Source organism: Ipomoea nil, unplaced genomic scaffold, assembly GCF_001879475.1.
Source record: "Ipomoea nil cultivar Tokyo-kokei standard unplaced genomic scaffold, Asagao_1.1 scaffold1447, whole genome shotgun sequence".
NCBI classification, from domain to species: domain Eukaryota; kingdom Viridiplantae; phylum Streptophyta; class Magnoliopsida; order Solanales; family Convolvulaceae; genus Ipomoea; species Ipomoea nil.
In genome coordinates, this window is record NW_017617875.1 from 84,186 (window position 1) to 96,336 (window position 12,151).

At 38.4% G+C, this 12,151-nt stretch overlaps 3 protein-coding genes across 8 annotated transcripts; all 3 read left to right on the forward strand.

Annotated features, from left to right (window-relative positions):
• The first annotated feature begins 1,415 nt into the window (after positions 1-1,415).
• LOC109188615 lies at positions 1,416-2,270 on the forward strand. The gene has a single exon (XM_019339245.1). It carries the CDS (start codon positions 1,416-1,418, stop codon positions 2,268-2,270), a length of 855 nt encoding a protein of 284 aa, XP_019194790.1.
• Positions 2,271-2,363: 93 nt separating this feature from the next.
• LOC109188616 lies at positions 2,364-5,348 on the forward strand. The gene is made up of 5 exons (XM_019339246.1): positions 2,364-2,975; positions 3,102-4,282; positions 4,381-4,446; positions 4,548-4,629; positions 4,725-5,348. Exons 1-5 carry the CDS (start codon positions 2,364-2,366, stop codon positions 5,346-5,348), a joined length of 2,565 nt encoding a protein of 854 aa, XP_019194791.1.
• A 1,743-nt stretch (positions 5,349-7,091) lies between these two features.
• LOC109188643 (vesicle-associated protein 1-2-like) lies at positions 7,092-11,778 on the forward strand. Of its 6 annotated transcripts, none has more exons than XM_019339293.1 (9): positions 7,092-7,214; positions 7,476-7,610; positions 8,862-8,932; positions 9,020-9,101; positions 10,081-10,196; positions 10,326-10,514; positions 10,656-10,910; positions 11,151-11,228; positions 11,390-11,778. In XM_019339293.1, the coding sequence occupies exons 2-9, from the start codon at positions 7,562-7,564 to the stop codon at positions 11,504-11,506; spliced, it is 957 nt and encodes a 318-aa protein (XP_019194838.1). In that variant the 5' UTR covers positions 7,092-7,214; positions 7,476-7,561; the 3' UTR covers positions 11,507-11,778. The 6 variants fall into 6 exon arrangements, with proteins under 6 accessions (XP_019194838.1, XP_019194840.1, XP_019194839.1 ...); XM_019339295.1 differs by having other exon boundaries at positions 7,485-7,610; XM_019339294.1 differs by having other exon boundaries at positions 7,501-7,610.
• The last annotated feature ends 373 nt before the right edge of the window (positions 11,779-12,151 follow it).

Consider the following 12,151-nt stretch of genomic DNA (forward strand, 5'->3'; position numbering starts at 1 on the left):
TAAAAGTATTGATTTTTTGGTGAAAATGGAGAGTCTGTCAGTACGAAAAAAAATGTCATATATATAATTAAAAAAAAAAAGGAAAATGGTCAAATAGACGTTCGAACTTTAGCTTAAAAGTCAATTAGGCCCCTAAATTTTTTAAAGGTGTAATTACACCACTCAACAATTCATTTAAGTGCAATGAAGCCCAAAAACAAATTAATGACCTGCTATCACAGGTTATTAGGGTTCAGGCCACCTTCTGGCGAATTTTCCGGCAAAAAAAAGTGACCAGCAACCGACCAAGATTTACTGAAAATTCCGCCGGTCACTTTTTTTTTTTGCCGGAAAATTCGTCGGAAGGTGGCCTGAACGCTATTGACCTGTGATAGCAGGTCATTAATTTGTTTTTGGGCTTCATTTCACTTAAATGAATTGTTGATTGGTGTAATTGCACCTTTAAAAAGTTTAGGGGCCTAATTGACTTTTAAGCTAAAGTTCGATGGCCTATTTGACCCTTTTCCCCAAAAAAAATTTCAACAATAAGTAATTTCTTAAACTATTTCTTATTTAATAATGTAATTTCTTAAACTATTTTTTATTTAATAATGTAATTTCTTAAACTATTTGTTATTTAATAATTTATAATTTCTTATGTTTGTTTATTATTACTATTATACGGTAATCTTGAATTATTAACAGGCAATATTTAATGACCGTGCATCGCACGGGACAATACTAGTTTCTTTAAACTATATTGCTTAATAGTCTGACAAAGACATTTAACTACTCTGAATTACAGCTATATTCCATTTTCCAATAGTACTTAGCTTACTTACGGAAGAAGAGCAAGCATGGTGTTCTAAAAGTACATAATTTTAAAAATAAATTTTGGGGGGAAACTATGTATAAATAGCACATATTGCATACATGTTGAAACCCACATTTGCATTGTAGCTACTCTATCTCATGATGATGAAACAAAGGTGATATTTTCCTTTCTATTATTTTAGACCATTCTCTATCCCATGAAGAACTGAATTACATTTGGTAATCATCTACATCATCTACACAGCCAACATTGACCTTTGCTTATATACAGAAAAGGGACAAGGAAACAAAAAACGAGTGATGCATTCTTCTTTGACAATTGAAGCTTGATGTCTAGCCACTTTATTCTTGGGTCTCAAACCCATCTTTATCACACCCGAAAAACCATTAGAGACTTTTAGAGCACACATATCAGCTATTTGAATCAAGAACAACATATCTGTTCCTGAAATCCCGGGTGTTGTGGTGGGGGAGCCGAAGAAAAGAAGGTTGGAGGAAGGGGAGGGCAGTGTGGCAGTAGGGGGTGAACGAATGGAATGTGAAACAAGTCTGTCAAAAAATGGGTTGGAGGCGGGTCTTGCGGCGCAGGCCCGCCGAGAGTCATGAGTCTCATATCGTGGAATTGTCGGGGGCTTGGAAACCTGACGGCAATTCGGGTGTTGGCGGACTTGGTTCGCACTAAGAGGCCGAGTGTGATTTTTCTTATTGAGACTTTTGTGGATAAGCATCGAATAGACGATATCCGGGTGCAGTTGGGTTTCGATTGTGCTTTCACGATTGATGCAGTGGGACATAGTGGTGGCTTGGCTTTGTTATGGTCTAATACTGTGGAGTTGAAAGTTGTTAGTTACTCCTTAAATTATGTGGACACGGAAGTGAGAATGGATGTGGGCAGTCCATGTTGGCGGTTCACAGGCTATTACGGGTACCCGGAGAGGCATCGTAGAAGGGAGGCATGGCAGTTATTGCGTTCCCTATCAGCACGGTCTACTTTACCATGGCTGGTTATGGGGGACTACAACGATTTATTGGACCAGTTTGAGAAGTTGGGACGGGCACCCCATCCAGGGTGGCTCATTAATGGGTTTAGGGAGGCGGTCGCGGATTGTGGCCTGCAGGATGTCCCGTTTGGTGGCCACCAATTCACCTGGGTGAAGTCACGTGGGACTAGCCGGATGATGGAGGAAAAGTTGGACCGGATTCTAGCAAGTGAGAGTTGGCTGGACTTGTTTGAGGGGGCACGGGCGCAGTCTCTGCCTACTTTGTATAGTGATCATCTACCTCTTGTCTTAACGCCCGTAGCTTTACCGCGGGTGCGGAAAAGGGCTAGATTCTGTTTTGATAACATGTGGTTGAGGGAAGAGGCCTGCAGGGAAATTGTCGCACATAGTTGGAACCGGACAGTGGGGCTGGATACATTGGATAGAGTGGAGGTATGTGCTCGTGATATTTCGTGATGCGGTCGCAGTTATAATAAAGATTTTTAGCGAAAGATTTAGCAGAATAAGCGCTGGTTGGAGGGGTTGTTGTCTCGCCGGGATGAGCCGGGTATGCGGGAGCATGCCTCAGTGGAAAAGGAGTTGTTGTTTTTACTTGAACAACAGCACATATACTGGAGACAACGAGCCAAAGAACATTGGTATCAAGGCGGTGATACGAATAGTAAGTTCTTTCACAACTCGGTGAAAGCGAGAAGGAGAAGGAATAGCATCAAGAGGCTCCGGGATGAGAATGGAGACTGGGTTCGGGAGGAAACAGGTTTGGATAATGTAATGTTGAATTATTTTAATAACCTGTTTGCGCCAAACTATGGGGATATGGAGGAGGTGGTGGAAGCTATCAGTGAAAGGGTTACTGAGCGTGATAACGCATGGCTGTTACGGCCGTTGAGTATGGAGGAGATGCGTGTGTCGATTTTTCAGATGCATCCGGATAAATCCCCAGGAACAGATGGTTTTGGACCAGGGTTCTTTCAGTATTTCTGGGACATTGTAGGAGGGGAAGTTACGGGATTTTGCAGGAATTTCTTGGGTACAGCCAGGTTACCATTTAAGGCAAATGATACCTTGATTGTTTTGATCCCTAAGAAGACTAATCCGGAGACAATGATGGACCTGCGACCAATTGCGTTGTGCAATGTCGTGTACAAGATTGCGGCAAAGGTATGTGCTTATCGATTGAAGTCTCTCTTGTAGAATCTAATATCACGTGCACAAAGTGTTTTTATTCCGGGGCGGTTGATCACGGACAATATCATGTTAGCCTTTGAAGTGCACCACCATTTGAAGCGAAAGACCCAGGGCTGTAACGGGCTAGTGGCTTTGAAGCTTGACATGTCAAAAGCCTATGACCGGGTAGAGTGGAAGTTTCTGGATGTGGTAATGCTTAAGATGGGGTTCAGTAGCCGGTGGGTTGAGATTATGCTGGAAACTGTCACATCGGTACACTATCATATTCTGCATGACCAGCGACAGGTGGGGCCGATTATCCCGGGTAGGGGTTTCCGGCAAGGGGACCCGATGTCTCCCTACTTGTTCTTGTTTGTTTTCGAGGGGTTGAGTGCCTTGATCGAGAGGAAGATGTCTGCGGGGCTCTTGCATGGGGTCAGTGTTGCGAGAGGGGCACCTACCATTTCTCATTTGCTGTTTGCCGATGATTGCTTCCTGTTTCATCGGGCAGACGTGGAAGAGAGTGTACAAATGAGGTATGTGTTGGATACTTATGTCATGGCTTCTGGTCAACATATTAATTATGAAAAGTCAGCAGCCTGTTTCAGTGCGAATGTGCCGCAGAATGTGCGAAATGAAGTTGTAGATATCCTAGGTGTGGAAGAAGGGGATACTAGTGAGAGGTACCTGGGTTTGCCATCGCTGGTTGGCAAAAGAAAGAGGGCCATTCTGGGCTTTCTGAAGGAACGGATTTTGGCACGAATTCTTTCATGGAATTCTAAGTATCTGTCTAGGGCGGGGCGGGAAGTGCTACTAAAGAATGTGATACAGGCGATGCCGGCTTATGCTATGATGGTTTACTTGTTACCACTTGGGCTTTGTCGTGACATTCAGAACATTATGAACCAGTATTGGTGGACAGGCAGTGTTGGGGATGGTTGTGGGATTAGATGGCGCACCTGGGAGGGCTTGTGTAAACCGAAGGCTGTGGGTGGGATGGGTTTTCGTCGTCTTCATGAGATGAATAAGGCTCTTCTCGGGAAGCAGGCCTGGAGGCTAATCACTAGGCCGACGAGCCTGGTGGCTCAGGTGTTTAAGGCACGGTACTACCCACATTGTGATTATTTTGGAGCTTCAGAAGGGAACAACCCGTCTTATATTTGGAGGGGTATGTATGAGGTTAAGAGTATCCTGATGACTGGGTGTAGGAAGGCGGTAGGAGATGGGAAGGACATTGTTATTGGCTCGGATCCGTGGTTGCCAGTTGATCAAAATCCGTATGTGGAAACTGACTTGCACCAGTCAGTGTATGAAGCACCGGTGTCCTCTCTTATGAATGTGCAAGGTACTGGTTGGGATGTGGGTTGTGTGAGTGATATCTTTAATTCACGTGATGCAGCTTACTATGGTACCTGCGGATAACCGTCCGTGGTCAAGAATTTGGGAGCTCCACATCCCTCCTAAGGTGAAGAATTTTAGTTGGCAGTTGACGTCATCTTTTTTGCCAACACGTGATAATCTGTTGTCTAAGAATGTTGCATGCTCTTTGAATTGTCACATGTGCAGGGGAGTTGAGGAGACTGGCATTCATTTTTTTGCTTTTTGCACTAGAGTAGCCAACCTGTGGAATAATATGGGAATGCTGCATGTCAGTGCCTTTGTAGGTAATCGTGTGAATGATTGTTTTTTTTTGGGTTTTGAATTCACTAAATGTTGATCAGTTGCCTGTCTTTATGATGGTAGTATGGGGTATCTGGTGCAGTAGAAATGAGGGTGGATGTTGATCTGAGCTCAGTGGTTCAAAGGGCTATGCTCTTTCTGGATAATTGGAGGAGCGCGAATGAGCCGGTTATTCATCAACTTGCTCAATCACGTGTGGAAGCATGGTCCAAGCCGCCGCATGGCAGGCTGAAGTTAAATACGGATGCCGCCCTGATGGAGGGTAGTAGAATGATGAGCTTTGGTTGGGTTTTGCGGGATGATTTTGGGAATTTTCTCGCTGCAAAGAACATGTTAGTGCCCGGGGTATATATGGTGAAAGAAGCTGAAATTTTGAGTATCCGGGACGCTCTGAGCTGGTTGAAGAATACAGGTATGGGTGCTGTGGATGTTGAAACGGACTGCCAAGTTGTTTATAATGCAATTAGAGCGCCTTCTTTTAATTTTGCTTTCGGGTTCTTAGTTGATGATGTTAGGAATTTAGCAATGGATATTGATGATGTTAAATTTGGTTATGCTAGGCGATCTGCGAATTGTGCCGCCCACTCTGTTGCTAGTGAGGCCTTTTCTGAGTCAGGTTGCGGGGAGTGGTTAGATACTCCTCCATCTTTTCTTGTAAACATTCTTGCTCGTGATTCAATGAATTAATCTTATTCTTTCAAAAAATATATATATATATATATATATATATATATATATATATATATATATATATATATATATATATATATATATGCGGACATACATATATGCACTTGATTTGATATTGTGACACCCAATAGGCTATAAAATAATTGATTTTGAATGCATATGTTGCATGGCATTCTTGTAGTAGTAGTTTTAGTTGATCTGAGCAGATAGAATGTTCCTTTCAGTGTGTTGGTTGAGTTTGTGGCTCATGTTTCTTGTCAGACTGCACCCTACTGGTTAAGTAACACGTGTTGGTTGAGTTTGTGGCTCATGTTTCTTGTCAGACTGCACCCTACTGGTTAAGAGCATCTACACTTGTGCATATTATGGGGAGATTTCAGTTTGCATTCTGATAATAGCTAATGTGGAGGGGAGATAATTGAAAAAGATTTGTCCTGCAAATGTTGGCATATTGTCAGAAAAAGAAGAAGAAAGAAAAAAAGAAACATCACGCGCACAGCAGCCCGCCCACACGGGCGCGTCAGGCGCGCCGTTCCTGACAGTTTTTTTTTTTTTTTTTTCCTCCCTTCCCCACATTCTCTCTCCTAATCACTCTTACATTATCCCCATATTCTTCTCAACTAATGTGGATGCTCTAAGCAACACCTAACTCATAAGGCATCGCCATTTTTTTAAATATTAAATTTGTGATGAGAAAAACTCGTAATTACTATTTGATAATTTATACTGAATAAATTTTATTTTGTAACTTTAACCGATAAACGATTATGAGAAGATAACTTAAATTGTTTATATAGTTAACCAGGTCAAACTAAAAAATCAATATATAATCCCATTAAAAAAAAAAAAACTTAAAATTTTATAATTACAAATCAATACCCTGTCAAACTTGAATGTGTGTTTTTTTTTTTTTTCTTCCAAAGATAATAGGAATACGAATCCGTCCAACATACACATCTGCACAATTATTCATAGAACAAAATTGCAACAGTTAGTCAAGTGTTTCAAAATTGCATTGCCACCTTCATACCAATTAGTTAAGTGGATGAAGTATAATTTTTATATTAAAAAGTCATGAGTTTGATTTTTACCTTTCTAATAATATTTATCTCTCTTTGTATGGTTTATGGTGCATTAATTTCTCTTGTTACTCAAAAATAAATAAATAGAGCTATCAAAACAGGTTTAATTCGTCGAGCTAGTCCATCCCCCGCCAAAAGGGCAAGGCGTAATCTAGCGAGCTTTTTAGCCCGGTCCCACCTAAGTGACCTAACCCACGGACTAGACGGGATGGGTTGACTGGCGGGGCGCGCTTTGACGGACTTGTCCCGGTGGCCCATTTTGAACGGTGGTGGCTGGGGTGGCAACGGCGGTGGTGGTGATGGTGTTGGCGGTGGTAGTGATGGTGGTGTGGTGTTGGTGTAAAAGTTAGAAAATGACTTCACAAAAAAGAGGAGAAGTCATTTTCCTCTAAAACAAACATATTTTTCAAAATCAACTAAAAATAATTTTTACTGACTTATTTTTTCAGGCACATTCAAACACTGAAAACCTGAAAAATGATTTCCAGATTTCCAAAACACACCCTTGAGTTAACCTTTTTTGGTATTCTGTTTAAAAATATTTTGGAAGTATAAAAAAAATAGGGATTTAGAATTATTTAGTAATTAGCGATGCTGTAACGTTACGGCAAATCGACGCTGTATTTATACGTAGGATTCGGTTGGAAAATGGACGTTTAAACGCATTATTATTTCCAGTTTTCCACCGCCCTGTTTGAAAAGGAAGTACACTAAATACGCCCCTCTGTCTCTCTCGGTTTCGTCGCCAATCAAGCAAGAATCGCCGTTGATTTCAGCTCCTGTAAGCTCTCCTTCTCTCACTCTCTCTTCGATACGCTGTCGTTTTAGCGTATTACCGCTAATCTCATACGATTTTTCATGCTTCTTTTCTCAAAAATTTCCAACTGAAGTTTCTTGAGTAGTAATTAAGCAAGTTTAATCACATATATGTTTTTCTTTTTGCTGCCTTGATTCTCAGTTTTTCCTTAAATTTTGTGTTCTTATATTCTCACAAGAATGAATGGAAGCTCCTGATCTTTTTCAATGGTTGTACTGATTTCAGTTCGTATAGGTATTTGGTCTGTCAGTTTTGCAGTTACAGTGATCTACTATTGCAGTTGAATTGGGGGAGAAGAGAGAGAAGCAGAAATGCATTTTGAGCTGGTGGATATACAACCTCGGGAAATCACATTCACATGTAAGCTTCCACTTTTTAGATCAGTTTTTTTTTTTTTTTTTTTTTTTTTTTTTTTTTTTGAGAATTTTGTGGAATGCTGCTACTAGATGAAATATGACATTTAGATCAGTGATTATGCTATGAATTATGAATTTATGATTGTGGTGGTGTTTGATAAAGATATGTAACGCTACTGTGTGCCCTGGTGCATGGTGCTCTATGGTGATTGGTTATGAGCTTTGCTATGGATAAATTATGATTCACTTTTGATTTTTTAGGAAAAAATGTATACTTTGATATTCCACTTTGATAACACATGGTACAAAAGAACACTGGACATGTTGCAAAAGTTTAGAAGCATGGGCACTTGTCAAAGAAGCCAGACATATTCTATGGCACCCCCTTTTTTCAGCTTTTTGTTGTCTAATTATTTTATTTAAAAAATTAGCTGGACATGCCTAGGACAAGAAATTGAGATTTAAACTCTTTTATTAGTCAATTACTCATTAAAGGACCAAAGCTAGGATTTTTTTTATTTGGGTTTTCTTGCTTATTCTTTGTTAGTACTTATTTTCAGATGAATTTAAGAACATAATATGTAAGATTCTGGCAAATTATTGTGTGGACCATGGTCCACATAGTTGTGTGGACCATGAATACAAAGTACATTTTTAATATACTAAAATTACATTATTTTTATACTGAATGTACATTATTTAATAGTATATAAAATAATGTACTTTTAGTATATTAAAAATATATTTTTTATTTATGGTCCACATAGTTGTATGGACCATGGTCCATGTAATAATGTTTGGTAGATTCTTCAACTGAATTTCTTTTGTATAACAACACCGACATCATCAATAATAAGTGCATACTCTATTTGAGCTTTCTTAAACCTGCTCAGGTTAATGGTTACTTGGTTTTTTCCATGGTGTGTATGCATATTTTTCCTAAATTTACAGGCACACATATTTTTGTTAAAGAGATAGCACCAAAGTATTTAGTTGGTGTATGAACCGATGCAAACTTACAAGTGTTTAGCCTAATGATAAGCTCAGATATTTGACCCGTTTAGAATCCCATCTCATCCCATTCCCTTACAAGTTACAAGTACCAAAAGAGGGGGGAAAAGACACATGACAACGTTTTTATATTTTATGAACATTCTTAGTAGCTTCTGCACTTGCTTATGTGCCTTTATTACTCTTTGATTTTACAACAAATGTGGAATCATGAACTTATAGCTGTTTAATTGGCTTTCTACAGTTGAACCGAGGAAGCAAAGCTCATGTACCATCCATTTATTCAATAAGACCGATAAACATGTTGCCTTTAAGGTAAATAGATTATTGCTAATCAACAAGTATTAGCTTACAATTTTCTGTTCTTGTTTTTTCATAACATCATCACTGATTATTTGCCAGGTCAAGACCACTAATCCAAAGAAATATTGTGTCCGACCAAACACAGGAGTTATTAGTTCAAAGTCATTATGCGAATTTAAGAGTAACTTCTTTGCACCTTCAACTTACTACCTTGTTGGTTGTGACACTTTATGTCTGGTAAACAAAGAATTGCAAATTCGGTTCATATTATATCTTGTTAGTTGTGATCCTTACAGGTCTTAGGGGCCCTTGTATTTGTGTGTGTTTTTATTTTAGGCACAGTCTCATTAAGTTATTTTTACAAAAGCATGCAAAGTGACTTAGCTGGTCAGAATACTGATCATCCGCCATCATGTACTGCTTAGTGAGTATGCAGTAACTAGAGCATGTAGATTTAACTTCTTCCAATTGTATTATTCTTGTTTATTTTTGAATTTTGATAATGGAGCTATAATAGATTTAGGCCTTCTGGTAATGTGCTTACATTGTACTGGGGTTTTGTAGTCTTACTTTCAGTAGCAGAATATAGTAGAGCAAAACCGATCCAGGATTAGATACATTGGCAATGAAAAGTAGTTAAGGAAAAATGTTATATTGTTTAGTTTTTGTTTTAATTTGGGCTTTGTATAAATTTGAAGATGTGCACATCCTTAATCTTGGCTAAATGTATTAATTTTTAACGAAGAGCTAACCAACTCAATTTTTTTATTTGGGCAAGTTGAGCCTTAACATAAAGTTCACTTCTCCTTTAGATGTCACATACAACGCTATTTGTGATAGCAATAAAACTACTACTTCAGGAAGCACCATTAAAAATGCATGGCTTGTTACTGGAGTAGTAGACTTGTAATAATCAATTTTTCCTTTTATCTTCTGGAATTGATGATCTGCAAACTAGTTTTACTGCTTAAATTTGATTAGATCTGCTTCTTCTAAACATTATATGTGCACACTAATGTTTACAATTTAAAATGGTGAGCACAACCATTGTGAAAATTCCTATTTCTAGTAAGAAATAATTGGCCACTCTGATTGTTATGAGTAAGTTATTTTCGTACTTAGTCCTGCACTAATGAATTTCAGAAATACTGTTTATCTAGTAACTATGCAAGCACAGCGGGAACCTCCTCCCGATATGGTATGCAAGGACAAGTTCTTAGTTCAGAGTAAAGTTGTTCCAGAGGAGACATCTGATAAAGATATTACCTCAGAGACAGTATGTATACCATAGTTATTATATCTCTTATATTTGTCGGCGTTCTTAGTTAAATACATAGTTTTGCTCTGAATTTTATGAGCAACTATTGGTTTTTTTATTCATGTTTCTCAATATTTACATATTTAGTTTTCTAAAGACGATGGCGAATATGTCCAAGAGAACAAGCTAAGGGTGATTCTTGTAGATCCACTTGACTCACCTGACCTATCACCAATAAATGGAGCACAGAGTCATCCACCAAATTTTGAATCTTCTCCACCAAAATGTTTAGAAGATCTTTCTGGTAATGAAGAAACCCAAATTCCACAACGAAAGGCAAGGAACTTTTCTATAGCTAGAATGTATTGGAATCAGATATCTATGATGGAATCCATTGTTAAATCTGTGACTTGAGAGCCTAATTATCTATCTGTTTTCTCAGTCGTGCTGCTTGAAACCTTCCATTTTTTTTTTCAGCCAGCTGAGGAGGAGTTTAAACAGGAAAATAAAGAGGAGCCAGTGAAAGCAAAAGATGTAGAGATTGAAACTGCAAAGGATGTAGAAAAGGTGGAATTTGTTGATGAGATCAATACAATGAAGTCAAAGTTGGAGCCAATGAAAGCAAAAGATGTAGAGATTGAAACTGCAAAGGATGTGGAAAATGTGGAATTTGTTGATGAGATCAATACAATGAAGTCAAAGTTGAATGCACTAGAGCTTAAACTAAGCGAGGTAAGAATCCTTCTTGCCTTGTGGTTCCCAATGCCAAAAGAAACGTTAATTCCTTTCTATGTGTTGTATTGGGTGGGATCTTATAGAATTTCTTTGAATCGGCAAGTTCTTCCTGTAGAGTAGGCCTTACACCTCCTGATATGATTATATTTTGGAAAAGTGGGTGCATTTGTCACTTACCCACTTTAACATGTTACTCACTCTTGTTATGTATTAAGGGATTCTAGTTTTAAAATGTAGGCTGAAGCAACCATTTCAAGGCTGACACAGGAGACGAGGGGGTCTGCTCAAGAGAAAGAAAGCTTACAACGAGAACTGGTAATCCTATAAAATCCAATCTCTGATGCTTTATAGTCCTCAACTTTTTTTTTTTTTTTTTTTTTTTTTTTTTTTTTTTTGTCTTTCTCCGTCTGGACCCACCCGAGTAATCCTCGTTCTTGCAACATGTTTTTGACCATTTTCTGGGATGGGATTTGCAGGCGCGATTGAGAAGTAGGAAAGGCGCGAGAAAAGTGCAAGTTGGATTTCCATTGCTGTATGTGGTTATGGTTGCTCTCATAAGTCTTGCACTTGGATACATGTTTCACCGCCAGTAGAAGTAGTTCCCATATGTAGCTGGAGTAGCAGCAGCAGAGAAGTTATAAATAAATATTTTTACATGGAATGACTGTAGTCTGTATATTAATATTAATGAGTGTAAATACTCTACTAAGTACCTTAGCACACTGTATTGCTTAGGGGAAATTATTATTAGGTACATCATAGCATACATAAGTGTACTATGCTAATAATGTTCCGATGTTCTGTTGGAAATCCGACATTTTGTCATACAATAATAATAAAAAAAAAAAGAGTAGTATTTTATATAGAGCATTACTTTTTTTTTTTTTTTTGGTAAACCTCGACGTCTCCTATTTTCTAAGTAACCAGGTTTTCTGACTTTATCAAACTATAGTTCTGATTGATAAAAATATTTAGTTTATCAGTCAATTTTGATTTATTTGACTACTATTAGTTGTCTGACTTAGTTAAAAAAATCAATATAAGTATTTGATTAATTAATTTTTTATAACTCAAAAATGTTAAAATTCAAAAGTATTCGATTAGTCAATTTTTTATAACTCAAAAATGTTAAAACTCAAATAGCTATTGATGGGGTTAATTCTCCGGGCTTTGCACCCACATGTAGGTCGGTTATGTACCCCCAAAACGAGGCGAGTCTGAACCGACCACCGAGGGTC